The sequence below is a fragment of the Oncorhynchus mykiss genome, chromosome 2 (assembly GCF_057628025.1).
Source record: "Oncorhynchus mykiss isolate SJ-2025 chromosome 2, ASM5762802v1, whole genome shotgun sequence".
Classification (NCBI taxonomy): Eukaryota; Metazoa; Chordata; class Actinopteri; order Salmoniformes; family Salmonidae; genus Oncorhynchus; species Oncorhynchus mykiss.
The window spans coordinates 49,893,914-49,911,868 of record NC_143023.1 but is presented as its reverse complement, the minus strand read 5'-3'; the positions used below and the strand labels follow the sequence as shown (position 1 = coordinate 49,911,868).

Sequence of the window (17,955 nt, the reverse complement as noted above, 5' to 3'; positions counted from 1 at the left end):
TGATTTGAAGTGCATTTAAAGTAGGCATCAATAAGGGATCATAGCTTTGACCTGAATTCACCTGGTCAGTCTGTCATGGAAAGTGCAGGTGTTCCTAATGTTTTGTACACTCATTGTAAACTGTTCCCATCAAGTTAGACGCGAAGAGTCGTCTAGAATGTCATTGTATGCTGTAGTGTTAAGATTTCCCTTCACTGGAACTAAGGGGCATAGCACGAACAATGCAAAACAACCCTGGACCATTATCCCTCCTACACCAAACTTTACAGTTCAAATCTAATTTTATTTGTCACATGCGCCGAATACAACAGGTAGACCTTACCGTGAAATGCTTACTTACAATCCCTTAAACAATAATGCAGTTCAAGAAAGAGTTAATAAAATATGTATTAAATTATTGTAAAAATTAAAGTAACACAAGAAATGTACTTAACAATAACGAGGCTATATACAGGGTGTACCGGTAGTGAGTCAATGTACAGGTTAGTCAAGGTCATTTGTAAAGTGAGGGGGGGGGGTCAATGTAAATAATCTGGGTGGCCATTTGATTAGTTTAGTTGTTCAGCAGTCTTATTGCTTGGGGGTAGAAGCTGTTAAGGAGCCTTTTGGTTCTAGACTTGGCTTTCCGGTGAGTTGCGGTAGCAGAGAGAACAGTCTATGACTTGTGTGACTGGAGTCTTTTACCAATTTTGGGGGGGAATTCCTCTGACACCCCCTAGTATATAAGTCCTAGATGTCAGGAAACTTGGCCACAGTGATGTACTGAACTGTACGCACTACCCTCTGTAGCCGAGCAGTTGCCATACTAGGCTGTGATGCAACCGGTCAGGATGCTCTCGATGGTAAAGCTGTAGAAATTTGAGGAGATGGGGACCCATGCCAAATCTTTTCAGTCTCCTGAAGGGGCAAATGTGTTGTCGTGCCCTCTTTACGACACTCTTGGTGTGTTAGGACCATGATAGTTTGTTGGTGATGCGGACACCAGGGAACTTAACTCTCGACCCGCTCCACTTCAGTCCCGTTGATGTTAATGGTGGCCTGTTCGACCCTCATTTTACTATAGTCCACGATCAGCTCTTTTGTCTTGCTCACATTGAGAGGTTGTCCTGGCACAACACCACCAGGTCTCTGACCTCATCCCTATAGGCTGTCACATTGTTGTCGGCGATCAGGCCTACCACTGTTGTCATCAGCAAACTTGATGATGGTGTTGGAGGCATGCTTGGCCACGCAGTCGTGGGTGAACAGGGAGTACAGTAGTGGGCCAAGCACGCACCCCTGAGGGGCTCCAGTGTTGTGAATCAGCGTGGCAGCTGTGGTGTTGCCTACTCTTACCACCTGGGGGCGGCCCATATAGGATGTACAGGATCCATTTACAGAGGGAGGTGTTTAGTCCCAGGGTCCTTAGCTTAGTGATGAGCTTTGAGGGCACTATGGTGTTAAATGGTGAGTTGTAGTCAATGAATAGCATTCTCACGTAGGTGTTTCTTTTGTCCAGGTGGGAAAGGGCAGTGTGGGTCTAGGGTGTTGATATGAGCCATGACCAGCCTTTTAAAGGACTTCATGGCTACCAACGTGAGTGCTACGGGGCGGTAATCTTTTAGGCAGGTTACCTTTGCTTTCTTGGGCACAGGGACTATGGTGGTCTGTTTGAAACATGAAGGTATTACAGACTCGGCCAGGGAGAGGTTGAAAATGTCAGTGAAAAAACTTGCCAGTGTGTCCACACATGCTTTGAGTACACGTCCTGGTAATCAATCTGTCCCTGAGGCTTTGTGAATGTTGACCTGTTTAAAGGTCTTGCTCACATCAGCTGCGGAGAGCGTAATCACACAGTCTTCTGGAACTGAGCTGGTGCTCTCGTGCATGCTTCAGTGTTGCTTGCCTCAGTGAGCATAAAAGGCATTTAGCTCGTCTGGTAGGTTGCATCACTGGGCAGCTCGTGGCTGGGTTTCCCTTTGTGGTTCATAATAGTTTACAAGCCCTGCCACGTTCAAGTGTCAAGAGCCAGTGTAGTAGGATTCAGTCTTAGTCTTGTACTGACGCTTTTCCTATTTGATGGTTCTACTGAGGGCATAGTGGTATTTCTTTTACGTTACCAGATTAGTATCCCGCTCCTTGAAAGCCGCAGCTCTAGCCTTTACTTCGATGCAGATGTTGCCTGTAATCCATGGCCTCTGGTTGGGAAATGTATGTACGATCACTGTGGGGACGACGTCGTTGATGGACTTATTAATGAAGCTGGTGACTGAGGTGGTACACTCAATGCCATTGGATGAATCCTGGAACATATTCCAGTCTGTGCTAGCACAACTGTCCTGAAGCGTAGCATCCGCTTCATATGACCACTTCCGTACTGAGTGAGTCACTGTTACTTCCTGCTTTAGTTTTTGCTTGTATTCAGGAATCAAGAGGATATAATTATGGTCATATTTGCCAAATGGAGGGCAAGGGAGAGCTTTGTATGCGTCTGTGTGTTGAGTAACGGTGGTCTAGAGTTTTTTTTCTTTCTTTCTCTGGTTGCACATGTGACATTTTAGGTAAAAAGGATTTAAGTTTTTGCCTGCAAGTCCCCGGCTTCTAGGAGCCCTGCTTCTGGAATAGCATTTTCTTGTTTGCTTATGGCCTTATACAGCTCATTGATTGAGGTCTTAGTGCCAGCATCTGTTTGTGGTGGTAAATAGACAGCTATGAATAATATACATGTGAACTTTCTTGGTAGATAATGTGTTCCACAGCTTATCATGAGGTATTCTACCTCCGGTGAGCAATACCTCGAGACTTTTTTAAATATTAGACATCACGCTCCAGCAGTTATTGACAAATAGACACACCCCCGCCCCACATTTTACCAGACTTAGCAGCTCTGTCCTGCCGAAACACGGATAAGCTAGCCCGCTCTATATAATCCCTGTCGTCGTTCGGGAAAGTGTCAGTGAAACATAAGAGATTACAGTTTTTAATGTCCCGTTGGTAGGATAGTTTTAATTGTAGATTGTCCAGTTTTTTTTCCAATGATTGCACGTTGGCCAATAATACAGCGGGTAGTGGTGGTTTACTCATGCCGACAAATTCTTACAAGTCACCCAGATCTCTGCCTCCTGTGTTTTTGTCTTTTCTTCACGCGAATGAAGGGGATTTGGGCCTAGACTCCGGGAAGCAGTATACCCTTTGCGTTGGACTCATGAAATAAAAAATCTTCATCCAGTTCGAGGGGAGTAAATCTCTGTTCTGATGTCCAGAAGCTCTTTTCCATCATAAGAGACGGTAGCAACATTATGTACAAAATGAGTTACAAACTATGTGAAAAAAACTAACAAAATAGCAAAGTTGGTTATATCACTCCCTGATCTGTTTCACCTGTCTTTGTGATTGTCTCCACCCCTCTCCAGGTGTCGCCCATTGTCCCCATTATCCCCTGTGTATTTATACCTGTGCTCTCTGTTTTTCTGTTGCCAGTTCTTTTTGTTTTGTCAAGCCTACCAGCATTTTCCCCTCTGTTTCTGTCTCTCGATTGTTCCTGTTTCCTAGTTATCCAGGTGTTGACCTTTTACGCCTGCCCCGAGCCGGGCTGCTGTCCTGTACCTTTGCCCAACCTATCCGGATTACTGACCTCTGAGCCTGCCTGCCGTCCTTTACCTTTGCCCCACCTATCTGGATTACTGACCCCTGCCTGCCCTTGACCTGTCCTTTGCCTGCCCCTTTTGGATTAATAAACTGTTACTTCGACATTGTCTGCATCTAGGTCTTACCTGAAATGTGTTAGGTTAGGAGCTTGTAAAACAGCAGCCATCCCCTGCAGCTCCATTATTATTCAACAACTGCGCTATGCATGGGGGCAGGTAGCATTCTCCTGGCATCCGCCAAACCCAGATTTATCCATTGTCCTGCCAGATGGTGAAGCATGATTCATAACTCCAGAGAAATAATTTCCACTGTTTTAAGAGTCCAATTGTAGCGAGCTTTACACCACTCCAGCCGACGCTTGGCATGGTGATCTTAGACTTGTGTGCGGTTGCTCGGCCATGGAAACCCATTCCATTAAGCTCCCAACGAACAGTTCTTGTGCTTTCGTTGCTTCCAGAGGCAGTTTTAAACTCGGTAGTGAGTGTTGCAACTGAGGACATGATTTTTATGTTCTATGCACTCAGTAGTGAATAGTGAAGACATCAAAACTATGTATGAAATAATGTAACTAAAAAAGTTGTAAACAAATGCAAACATTATTTTGAGATTCTTCTAAGTATCCAAACTTTGCCTTGATTACAGCTTTGCACACTTGTCATTATCTTAACCAGCTTCATGGAATGCATTCCAATGAACAGGTGTGCCTTGTTAAGTTAATTTGTGGAATTTCTTTCCTTAATGCATTTGAGCCAATCAGCTGTGTTGTGACAAGATAGGGGTGGTATACAGAATATATGAAATTAGTTGCAAAATGAATAGGAAATATAGTCAAGACATTGACAAGGTTATAAATAATGATTTTTAATTGAAATAATAATTGTCCTTCAAACTTTGCTTTCATCAAAGAATCCTCCATTTTCAGCAATTACAGCCTTGCAGACCTTTGGCATTCTAGTTGTCAATTTGTTGAGGTAATCTGAAGAGATTTCATTTCATGCCTCCTGAAGCACTTCCCAAAGTTGGATTGGCTTGATGGGCACTTCTTACGTAGCATAAGGTCAAACTGCTCCCACAACAGCTCAATAGGGTGTCACACGGAGCAGAACAGGTGAACCCAAACCAGGCATAACACGAAAACATGATCTAAGCATGAACAAACGGCTAAAAACGCAGACTGACCGAGCAGAGGTTACGATCTGGCTGCATGGAAGTGGCAGGGCTGAGTATTTGTGGAGGTCTTGACTATGGAAGAGGTTGCAGCTGATGGGGATCTGCTCTGCCTCCAGTACACCTGTCTCCACCCACACAATCACACACACACACACAGGAGGAGAGAGCACTGGGGAAGTGGTGGCAGGTTAGGGACACACAGGATGAGAAGTAGAGGGCGTGGCAGGAGCAGATGTAAACATAGGGTTGAGATCCGGTGACTGTGCTGGCCACTCCATTATAGACAGAATACCAGCTGACTGCTTCTTCCCCAAATAGTTATTGCATAGTTTGGAGCTGTGCTTTGGGTCATTGTCCTGTTGTAGGAGGAAATTGGCTCCAATTATGCGCCTTCCACAGGGCATGGTGTTTGCAAATGATAGTGAGTGATAGCCTTCCTTCTTCAAGATCCCTTTTACCCTATTCAAATCTCCCACTTTACCACCACCAAAGCACCCCCATAAAATCATATGGCCATAAAATTGCTTCCAACATGCTTGACAGATGGCGTCAAGCACGCCATCTTTTATTTTTTTTTCTGCGTCTCACAAATGTTTTTCTTTGTAATTCCGAACACCTCAAACTTAGATTCGTCTGTCCATAACACTTTTTTCCAATCTTCCTCTGTCCAGTGTCTGTGTTCTTTTGACCATCTTAATCTTTTATTTTTATTGGCCAGTCTGAGATATGGCTTTTTCTTTGCAACTCTGCCTAGAAGGCCCACATCCCGGAGTCGGCTCTTCACTGTTGACTTTGAGACCGGTGTTTTGTGGGTGAAGCTGCCAGTTGAGGTCTTGTGAGGCTTCTGTTTCTCAAACTAGACACTCTAATGTACTTGTCCCCTTGCTCAGTTGTGCACCGGGGCCTCCCACTCCTCTTTCTATTCTGGTTAGAGCCAGTTTTCACTGTTCTGTGAAGAGAGTAGTACACAGCGTTGTACGAACACCTTCAGTTTATTGGCAATTTCTCACATGGAATAGCCTTCATTTCTCAGAACAAAAATCGTCTGACGAATTTCAGAAGAAAGTACTTTGTTTCTGGCCATTTTGAGCCTGTAATCAAACCCATAAATGCTGATGCTCCAGATACTCAACTAGTCAAAAGAAGGATAACAGTTTTCAACTGTGCTAACATAATTGCAAAATTGTTTTCTAATGATGAATTTGCCTTTTAAAATGATACATTTGGATTAGCTAACACAACATGCCATTGGAACACAGGAGTGATGGTTGCTGATAATGGGCCTCTGTACGCCTATGTAGATATTTGATTAAAAATAATCAATTTCCAGCTACAATAGTCATTTACAACATTACCAATGGCTACACTGTATTTCTAATCTATTTGATGTTATTTTAATGGACCAAATGTTTTCTTTTCTTTCAATAACAAGGACATTTTTAAGTGACCCCCAAACCTTTGAACGGTAGTGTGTATATATATTTATATATTCTGGACTCTGGCATTGCTCGTCCTCATATTTCTTAATTTCATTTGCATTTTTTAAAATTATTTGTGCATCGTTTTAGATCGCTGCACCTGCAGTAAAATCTGCAAATCTGTGCCCAATAAACTTTGATTTGATTTTGATTTCATCCAAAATAGGAGGAGACCAATTATAACTCAAAGATTTCCCTTTGTTATAATTGGCCATACTTAGAGAAAAGCAATCTGTGATCACAGAATCCAGGGAATCAGCAGTGTTGTTCAGTGTCTCCAAGGCAAAGGAGTGGATGTGGGAGAGAGGGAATGTAAGGTTTTTGATATATCGTTTGCTAAGCCTTTGGTATGATTAAAACCCCAGCTGGAACTGCAGACAAAATACTCAGTGGAGACAATACCAACGTCAAATGAGTATAGGGATTGCTGCTACATGGTGGTGATGGGGGAGAAAGGCACTGCGATGAGTGATATGTCAATTCAGACAAGGGGAAATAAATAATAATAAGACTCTAAGACACATATCCAGAGGCAAAATAATGAATAATCCTTGCAGAGGGTGTCTTGAATAAAGCATCTGTAGGATATGAGTGAGAGGAGTTAGGAATACCAGACCGACTGAAGCACAACTTCTATTATACTCCACCACTATTAAACCTGCAACATTTTATTCAGTGGTATGTATTTAGGCTGGGATTATATATGACCGCACCGTTAGAGTCGACATCTGCAACGTTTACCTTGAATGCAATCTCCCCAAACACTGGAACATTGCCTTTTATTGTTGACAATGCACGATCGTATTGAATCCTGGCCTCAGTGTTAGGTCAGTGTTGTGTACACAGAGAGATAAAGAGAGATTTATACTGTAAGCAATGCTCTTGCTTTAGTAGAATGGATACCATCACCATATGATAGTATAAGAAGTCTTATACAGTGCCAGATCGAAGCACAGAATATGCTCCTGGCAATATTTCATCTGTTTTGTGGCCTATGGCACTTCAGAGATTTGTAGTATATAGGACATCAACACATGCTGTGCTCTGTAGTGCTGCTGCTGCTCAGAAGTTCAGTCAGTCTTGACCTAATTTCCCCATTCCCACTCACACGTGTCGAATCTAGCCCAGCCTCTATTACCATAGTCACAGCCTCACTGTAATCCGTATAACTTCACACTACATTCCTTTCCTGCATCATTTACACACCCCTGTCACTCACTCAACTCCTACTGTATAAACACCATATTAGCAGTACATACTGAAGTTATCATCTCCAACTCGTCTCCTCTCTCTGACACTTTTTGGCATTTCCAGTAGAACAAGGACACAGTCAAACTCTTTTCTTTTTTTTTTATTCTTTTTTTTTCTTCACATATCTCCATTGTGGTTTGGTAGTGAACACGTTTACATACACCGGGATCAAATGAATATAACATAAATACAGCTAGCACACTGACTACTATACTGTTGATGTCTGCAATAGTCGGATTTGTAGGATTAAACCCCCTCTCTGCTCTTCTCTTCACAGAGCTGCGGTAGAGTGCCGAGTATAGTCTCTCTGGTGTTGAAGTCGTGAGTCCCTGGGCTCGTCCCAAATGGCCCTCTATTTAGGGAATAAAGGGACTAGGGTGTTCATGTGGCAGGCAATAGAACCTCTGCAGGCTTTGGCTGGCTGCTCCTCTGTGACCATATGGCCTGCCTGCTCCCTTGCTGTCTCTTTCATGCCTCAACACTGTCGAGGCGAGGGAAGGGGGGGATTAAAATGTATCTGAGCCGGTCTCTTTCCCCCGGTCCTCTGCTTCCTGCGCAGTTAGGATGTGGGGCCTGCATCCACAGTCAGGAGCTAGTCGAGGAGCGCTTGGCATGCTCTGACTGCTGCAGCGGAGAGGTAAGCTCCAAGATAACCAAGACCATACCGTAGATGAGAGAACTGTTTTGTCTTGGTGTTTGCAAAATAGAATTCATGAATCAAGCCTACATCTATCTAGATTAAATTAAGATTTTGGGTCTCTGGCCAACACACAATACCCCACAATGTCAAAGTGGAATTATGTTTTAGACATTTTTACTAATTTAATAAAAATAAAAAGCTTAAATGTCTTGAGTCAATAAGTATTCAACCCCTTTGTTATGTTAAGCCTAATACGTTCAGGGGTACAATGTGCTTAACAAGTCGCATAAATTGCATGGACATAGTCTGTGTGCAAAAATGGTGTTTAATATTATGATTATGCCACATACTATGATCTGTAAGGTCCCTCAGTCGAGCAATGAATTTCAAACACCGGTTCAACCACGAAGACCAGGGAGGTTTTTCAAAGCAGACATTGAATATCCCTTTGAGCATGGGGAAGTTTTAAATTACTCTGTGGATGGTCTATCAATGCACCCCATCACTTGAAAGATACAGGTGTCCTTCTTAACTCAGTTGCCGGAGAGGAAGGAAACCGCTCAGGGATTAACACCATGAGGACAGTGGTGACTTTAAAACAGTTAGTTTTTAATGGCTGTGATAGGAGAAAACTGAGAATGAGTCAACAAAATTGTAGTTACTCCACAATACTAACCTAATTGACAGAGTGAAAAGAAGAATAAAACTTATTTCAAAACACTAAAGGCACTACTACTTAAAAAAATTTGGCAAAGCAATTCCGTTTTTGTCCTGAATACAAAATGTTATGTTTGGGGCAAATCCAATACAACACATTAATTTGTTTTTTCAAGCATAGTGGTGGCTGCATCATGTTATGGGTATACTTAATCGGAGGACTGGGGAGTTTCAGTATAAAGAAATGGAATGGAGCTAAGCACAGGCAAAATCCTAGAGGAAAACCTGGTTGTCTGCTTTCCACAAGACACTGTGATTTAATTTGCCTTTCAGCAGGACAATAATCTAAAACACAAAGCTAAATCTACGCTGGAGTTGCTTACCAAGAAACAGTGAAAGTTCCTGAGTGGCTGAGTTACAGTTTGGACTTAAATCTACATGAAAATCTATGGCAAGACCAAAAAAGGGTTGTCTAGCAATGATCAACAACCAATTAGACAGAGCTTGAAGAATTCTGAAAGTAATAAATGGCACAATCCAGGTATGGAAAGCTCTTAGAGAATTACTCAGAAAGACTCACAACTATATTCGCTGCCAAAGGCTCTCCTACAAAGTATTGACTCAGTGGTATGAATACTTATGTAAATGAGATTTCTGTATTTCATTTTCAATAAATGTACAAAAATGTCTAGAAACATGTTTTCACTTTGTCATTATGGGATATTGTGTGTAGATGGGTGAATTGAATCCATTTTGAATTCAGGCTGTAACACAACAATGTTTTATGAAAACTTTTTGAAAGCACTGTAGATCTATGAACAAAAATATAAACACTATTTCAAAGATTTGACTGTGTTACAGTTCATGAGGGAATCAGTCAATTTAAATAAATCAGGCCCTAACCTATGGATTTCATATGACTGGGAATACAGATATGCTGGTCACAGATACCTCAGGATCTCGTCGCTGTCACGACTTCCGCCGAGTTCGGGCCCTCTCCTTGTTCGGGCGGCGGTCGGTGTCGCCGGCCTTCTAGCCATCGCCGATCCACCTTTAATTTTCCATTTTTTTTGTCTTGTCTTCCCACACACCTGGTTCCAATTCCATAATTACATGTGTATTTAATCCCCTGTTTCCCCCATGTCTTTGTCCGGAATTGTTTGTAAGTGCTTATGCACGTTATGTCTGGCGTGCGAAGGGTTTTTGTCCCATATATATAGTTTTGTTCTCTATGATTTTGATTATGTTACAACGGCGCAGTTTAAGTCTTTGCTCTCCTGCGCCTGAGTTCTCTGCCGCCAGTACGCATTCCTTACAGTCACGGTATTTCTGTGATTTCAAATTTCATAAATAAAATGCAATTGTGTTCTTTGTCTGCAGCTTATGCCTGCCCAAACCATAACCCCAACGCCACCATGTGGCACTCTGTTCACAACATTGACATCAGCAAACCACTCACCCACACGACGCCATACACGTGGTCTGTGGTTGTGAGGCCGGTTGGACGTACTGCCAAATTCTTTAAAACAACATTGGTAGATGGTAGAAAAATGACCAATCAATAATCTGGCAAAAGCTCTGGTTGACATTCCTGCAGTCAGCATGCCAATTGCAGGCTCCCTGAAAACTTGAGACATCTGTGGCAATGTGTTTTGTTACAAAACTGAACATTTTAAGTGTGTCCTTTTATGGTCCACCGCATAAGGTGCACCTGTGTAATGATCATGCTGTTTAATATGATTCTTGATATGCCACACCTGTCAGGCTGATTTAATTGTCTTGACAAAGGAGAAATGCTCACTAACTGCAATGTAAACACATTTTGTGCACAACATCTGAGAGAAATAAGCTTTTTGTGCATATGGAACATTTCTGGGATCTTTTATTTCAGCTCATGAACCATGGGACCAACACTTTACATTTTGCGCACCTTTTTTTGTTCAGTGTAATTACATGTTGAACCTATGAGCATTTTTTATGTGAATTTCATTTCATCCTGAGTGTTTTATTGGCTTTGAAAGTGGAAAAAGGATTAAACCTACATATCATTCTGATGAGTGGAGACTTGTCGGTGGTGTAGGCTACACAGACCTCGCCAAGCACAGGAACAAACCCACTGTGGATGTTGTCACAAACAGAGCAACCTGACGGTATACTGTTAAAACGCATATAATAATAAACCCACCACCCACCATACAGTTTATGAACTGTTGTAGCCACATCTCCATGTCCCAATGGGCCATGAAAAAGAAGAGGGAAGGAGTAACATACAGTAACACTGGTTATATTGGTGTCTGTCTCTGAACCACAAACAGATCTGTTGTAGAGCATTTACAATCTCTAGGTAGTGAAGTGGCTGGGCCTGGCAGGAATGTCTGTCTTGGCATGGGACGCTGTGCTGTTGTTGTGTCCAGCATTTCCATGTGAGCAGGATGGAGTGCGTGTGTGTGTGTTTGGGCACATGTCTGCTTGCATGTGTGTGTGTGTGTGTGTGTATGTGTAGATTGGGAATAGACTAGCATCCTGTTTAACACAGTCCACCACAGATCTTTGGAGCTTATTGGAGCTGTTTGTGACTGAGACTTATAAAAGTGTGTCTCAAACAATGTATAGTTGTGATTGCTAGGAATACAAATAAGCTGATGTCACAAAGTGCTGTACAGAAACCCAGCCTAAAACTCCAAGCAGCAAGCAATGCAGGTGTAGAAGCACGGTGGCTAGGAAAAACTCCCTAGAAAGGCCAGAACCTAGGAAGAAACCTAGAGAGGAACCAGGCTATGAGGGGTGGCCAGTCCTCTTCTGGCTGTGCCGGGTGGAGATTATAACAGAACATGGCCAAGATGTTCAATTCTTCATAGATGACCAGCAGGGTCAAATAATAATAATCACAGTGGTTGTAGAGGGTGCAACAGGTCAGCACCTCAGGAGTAAATGTCATTTGGCTTTTCATAGCCGATCATTCAGAGTATCTCAACCACTCCTCCTGTCTCTAGAGAGTTTAAACCCGGACAGGAAGATCACATCATTGACTCAACCCACTCAAGTGACACACCCCTCCTAGGGACGACATGAAAGAGCACCAGTAATCCAGTGACTCAGCCCCTGTAATAGGGTTAGAGGCAGAGAATCCCAGTGGAAAGAGGGGAACCGGCCAGGCAGAGACGGCACTCAATCATATGACCCACTGAAGAGATGAGTCTTCAGTAAAGACTTAAAGGTTGAGACCGAGTTTGCGTCTCTCACATAGGTAGGCAGACCATTCCAAAAAAATGGAGCTCTATAGGAGAAAGCCCTGTCTCCAGCTGTTTGCTTAGAAATTCTAAGGACATTTAGGAGGCCTGCGTCTTGTGACCGTAGCGTATGTGTAGGTATGTACGGCAGGACCAAATCGGAAAGACCGGTAGGAGCAAGCCCATGTAATGCTTTGTAGGTAAGCAGTAAAACCTTGAAATCAGCCCTTGCCTTGACAGGAAGCCAGTGTAGGGAGGCTAGCACTGGAGTAATATGATCAAATTTTTTGGTTCTAGTCAGGATTCTAGCAGCCGTATTTAGAACTAACTGAAGTTTATTTAGTGCTTTATCCGGGTAGCCAGAAAGTAGAGCATTGCAGTAGTCTAACCTAGAAGTAACAAAAGCATGGATTAATTTTTCTGCATAATTTTTGGACAGAAAGTTTCTGATTTTTGCAATGTTACGTAGATGGAAAAAAGCTGTCCTTGAAACAGTCTTGATATGTTCGTCAAAAGAGAGATCAGGGTCCAGAGTAACGCAGAGGTCCTTCAGTTTTATTTGAGACGACTGTACAACCATTAAGATTAATTGTCAGATTCAACAGAAGATCTCTTTGATTCTTGGGACCTAGAACAAGCATCTCTGTTTTGTCCGAGTTTAAAAGTAGTACGTTTGCAGCCATCCACTTCTTTATGTCTTAAACACAGGCTTCTAGCGAGGGCAATTTTGCTTCACCATGTTTCATTGAAATGTACAGCTGTGTGTCATCCGCATAGCAGTGAAAGTTAACATTATATTTTCGAATGACATCCCCAAGAGGTAAAATACATAGTGAAAACAATAGTGGTCCTAAAACGGAACCTTGAGGAACACCGACATTTACAGTTGATTTGTCAGAGGACAAACCATTCACAGAGACAAACTGATATCTTTCCGACAGATAAGATCTAAACCAGGCCAGAACTTGTCCGTGTAGACCAATTTGGGTTTCCAATCTCTCCAAAAGAATGTGGTGATTGATGGTATCAAAAGCAGCACTAAGGTCTAGGAGCACAAGGACAGATGCAGAACCTCGGTCTGATGCCATTAAAAGGTAATTTACCACCTTCACAAGTGCAGTCTCAGTGCTATGATGGGGTCTAAAACCAGACTGAAGCATTTCGTATACATTGTTTGTCTTCAGGAAGGCAGTGAGATGCTGCGCAATAGGTCTGAGAATACCTGGTCAGCGTTTCTTCTGAGAGCTAACATAGACATCTTAGAAGTCTATTATAGAAGTCTGAGAATACCTGGTCAGCGTTTCTTCTCAGAGCTAACAGACATCTTAGAAGTGTTATATAGAAGTCTGAGAATACCTGGTCAACGTTTCTTCTGAGAGCTAACATAGACGTCTGAGAATACCTGGTCAGCGTTTCTTCTGAGAGCTAACAGACATCTTAGAAGTGTTATATAGACGTCTGAGAATACCTGGTCAGCGTTTCTTCTGAGAGCTAACATAGACGTCTGAGAATACCTGGTCAGCGTTTCTTCTGAGAGCTAACATAGACGTCTGAGAATACCTGGTCAGCGTTTCTTCTGAGAGCTAACATAGACGTCTGAGAATACCTGGTCAGCGTTTCTTCTGAGAGCTAACATAGACGTCTGAGATGAAATTTAGATGTCAAATGTTACTGCATGAAGTGAGGGGGAAAGGGACAGTCAGCTTTGAGATGGAAAGTTTAAAACATGATTTAACTTAAGGTTTCAGGTCAGTGAATGAGATCAATATGAGTGAGAGAGTTCCCAGGGGAGAGGGATGATGATGGGAACCCAGTGTATGTGTGTACGTTTGTCTGATGGTGCTCGGGTGTCTCATTCCAAAATGAAGGGTGATTAAATGAGGTGACATATGTAAGCTCTTTGTGAAAGTGCCATCTCAGGAATGTTATCTTTTGTGGTGTCTTTCTAGCTTCAGTACATCAAAAGTGTTTTTGAATAATGCAAGCTGCACTGTTCACTGTATTATGTACTGTATGAGTTTATGACTTAGCTTAGCACATGTATGCTGTAGCTTAGTATGCTGTAAAGCACTTCTAATGATTTTCTCCTCTCTCTCTCTCTCTCTCTCTCTCTCTCTCTCTCTCTCTCTCTCTCTGTACAGCGTTGCTGATTGGGTCGGGGTGTGCGCTCTACCCTCTAGGTTGGGACAGTGACGAAGTTCGACAGACCTGCAGCAATAGATCCAACCAGTTTGAGCTTGGTATGGGTCAAACATCCACACAAGAACACCATCATATTCAAGACACAAGTTGATAATGAACAAGTCATTCAAATTGGTCACAGCTCATATTATGGTATGTTGGCTCAGATTCAAATTCGCTGTGTGTGTGTTTGTGTCTGTGTCTGCGTCCAGGTTCTTGTGAGATTGGCTGGGCGTTCTACTGTACCGGAGCAGGGGCATCAGCAGCCATGATGTTATGCACCTGGATGGCCTGCTTCGCTGGGAAGAGACGGAAGCAGTACCCGTACTGATGTCATCAAGGCGGGACAGCCACAGAGACCATGATGACCACCTCCCCCAACACCCGTCATCACTGGCAATTGAAGAGACTCAGAGCAAAGGATAATATCAGGGGGACAGTGTCTATGGGCGCATTCGACATTGCAGCTGACTTTAAAGGCGAGTCGAGACTGATCTACAAATCACCATCATAAATAACTACTCAATATTATTTGTAGATCAGTCAGTCAGTCACAATTTACCCATGGAACATCACAATTTTGATGCTCTTGAACACGGCCTGTAATGCCATAGGCTAGTTATGCACTCTGTCATCATAATTGAAGCAGAGCGGACTACCTTCTGGTGCATTTGGTACTGAGGCAGAAAATAATATAACACAATACATTCGCAATTACACTTCATTGTCCAACAGAGCATTTCAAAAGAGTGTAGTCTACATACTTTGTATTCATTGACAGCAAGAACAACATCTGTTTCTATCTCTATTTTCCTTGGGTTGTATGGTTGCTTCTCTATTCCTCCTCCTATTCTATTCTGTCATGTCCCTGTACTATAACTTTGTGGTAACTGAAGTAGTGGCACAACCAGTGGTAAAGATATATTAAATTACTATACTTTTGATATTACTTTTATTGTATTTTACATCCTGTATTTAATAAATATGTTATGTACCCCCACATTGGCCTAGTATTGCCTTAAAGACCCGTAAAAAGCTCATTCTCATGGTGTCGATATGAGTCCAAAACATTTATTGTAGCGTCAAAATGTACTACCAAGTGTAAATTGGATAATTTTGGTCATAAAGTCAGTCTTGTCCAAAAGGGAGATTTGCAAGATTATAGGAAAGCTTGTATGTCACATAATGAAGGGTACCATAAAAGTTTTCCTTGGGTTGGGTTTATTTAAATCCTGCCCACAGCTGGCAGCACCCAAGTAATCATCAATTTGGAGCGCAGCTGGACGCAACCTGATGCAATGTTCAATTTGGTTTGACATTCAATATCCCTATGGGGCTGGTTAGGGACCATCAGTAAATGACACAATGTACCTGCGACAATATTTTAAAAGGTCAAAAGCTCCAAATTTCAATTACTTAAATCTCAAACCAACTATAAATTGGAGAAATTCATATACAAATATTGAAAGCTAAAAGATGTGCAACATGACAATATTGAACCATACGTTGTGTCATTTATTTGTCCCTAACTAGAGCCAGAGCGGCAGGGTAGCCTAGTGGTTAGAGTGTTGGACTAGTAACCGGAAGGTTGCGAGTTCAAACCCCCGAGCTGACAAGGTACAAATCTGTCGTTCTGCCCCTGAACAGGCAGTTAACCCACTGTTCCCAGGCCGTCATTGAAAATAAGAATTTGTTCTTAACTGACTTGCCTGGTTAAATAAAGGTAAAAATAAAAAAAAATAAAAAAAAAAGAGATAGGCTATCCAATGTCAAACAATGTCAAACAAACTTTGTCACTGTGTTACACCAGTGAGCTGTAGCTAATTGGTGAAATAAGTTTGCTTGCACTAGCTAGCCTAGACTTCAAGACTCGAGACCTGGTTTGACTGTTTCAAGTTATCTAGAAGGTTGAGTGACTGTGTACTGTTGTGGCAGAGTGATTATACACACATGAGACACCCACGTTAAACCACCACTCCAAAACAACTCTTGTTTGGCTTCAGTCATGACTGCTGCATTTCTTAATGTCCAAGCCGAATAACGAGGCCAAACGTTCAGCACCCCTTTTAAATATATAAACCCTTACTGGTATCTTGCAATCATTTTGAACTGTTATCATGTCAGTAACTATTTACAGTATAGCTATAAAACAGGGAATGTTGAAGTCCCTGAATGTATGTCTGACATATTTTTGTGTGTGTATGATGTACAGTATATTGTGTAACATTACATTTGAATGAAACACAATAGATATGACCCTGTAAATAAATTGTTACTTTAAAGTCTTAATAAATATTCACAAACCTTTCAGAAGTGGAGAAGTTCTAAAGCTGTAGCTCCACTTAATCTGAATTGAAGCACTTGGCATGAGACTATTGGTCTTTCTTGAAGCCTTAACAGCAATTTGTTTCTCATCTGTTCAGATTATTGGTGAATCAATTAAATGTATTTATAAAGCCCTTTTTACATCAGCTGATGTCACAAAGTGCTGTACAGAAACCCAGCCTAAAACCCCAAACAGCAATTAATGCAGGTGTAGAAGCACGGTGGCTGGGGAAAACTCCCTAGAAAGGAACCAGGCTATGAGGGGTGGCCAGTCCTCTTCTGGCTGTGCCGGGTGGAGATTATAACAGAACATGGCTAAGATGTTAAAATGTTCATAAATTACCAGCAGGGTCAAATAATAATAATCACAGTGGTTGTAGAGGGTGCAACAGGTCAGCACTTCAGGAGTAAATGTCAGTTGGCTTTTCATAGCCAATCATTCAGAGTATCTCTACCGCTCCTGCTGTCTCTGAGTTGATATGCTTGGTTAATCTGTGTTAAAACCATCTGTCGTGTTAATCTTTATTGATGGTCAGCTCAAACAACATGAACTGGCTGTTATTTGGGCTTTAAAACCCATCAGGATTGACTATGAACAGAACAGCAAGGAGGGAGGGGAGTTAACCTGTCAACAGATGCTGCTGGAGGTAAATCATTAGTAAGGATTAACACACACACATGCACGCATGCACACACACCAATTCCAAATGTCATTGGTCCACTGCCAGACCATTAAGACATCCGCATGCTTCCCATCCGAAACAGGTAGGAACAGTTCATGCATATATTATGACAACATTTTGGGACGTTTTTGTTCATTTGGTCTTCGGCAAGTTTTTTTTTTGTTTGTGCACACCTCAAAAATTCTCGAGGCAAGCCAAAGTCTACGCCCCTTCCTTGGTGATTGGTCAACAGTAGGGATTCTTCAATAGTAGGAATTGTTCAATTAATAAGTGTTTGTTGTCATTCAACAAGAGCCAAATAATTTGTCATTTTTTCACTTGAGAAATACTGCACCAAGATCGCTGTACACCGCTTCGGACAGAGAGGGCAAAGGTATGAACGCCCAATCGTTGGCAGATTTGCTTCCTTTAAAGATAAAATAATGGTTAAAAGCCTGGGTAAAATATTTTCTGGGACCAAAATTGGCATGGATGATCAGTTCCCGAAGGAAATTGCAGAACGGCGTAAAGTTCTGTATCCAATTTTCAAAGAAAATAGATTAAAAGGGAAACGAATAGCTTTCGTCGTCGATAAACTATATATTGATAACCAGTTGTTCAGAGACACAAAGACTACTCCATGTCTTTTAAAAATTACAATGTCCTCATAGACGAGGAAAATAATGAAACACAATTTTAGCCCGGTTATGGATTGTAACAATACAATAAGAAAT

The 17,955-nt window shown here is 42.0% G+C and overlaps 1 protein-coding gene across 2 annotated transcripts in view; it reads left to right on the top strand.

The window, feature by feature from the left end:
• LOC110490968 (LHFPL tetraspan subfamily member 6 protein) overlaps nucleotides 1-16,599 on the top strand; it is a 33,981-nt gene extending 17,382 nt beyond the window's left edge. For both annotated transcript variants that reach the window (XM_036949960.2, XM_021564371.3), the window contains 2 exons: nucleotides 14,195-14,293; nucleotides 14,447-16,599. In XM_036949960.2, coding sequence (XP_036805855.1) covers nucleotides 14,195-14,293; nucleotides 14,447-14,565 — 218 coding nt within the window. In that variant the 3' untranslated portion in view covers nucleotides 14,566-16,599. The remainder of the gene's footprint in view (nucleotides 1-14,194; nucleotides 14,294-14,446) is intronic.
• The last annotated feature ends 1,356 nt before the right edge of the window (nucleotides 16,600-17,955 follow it).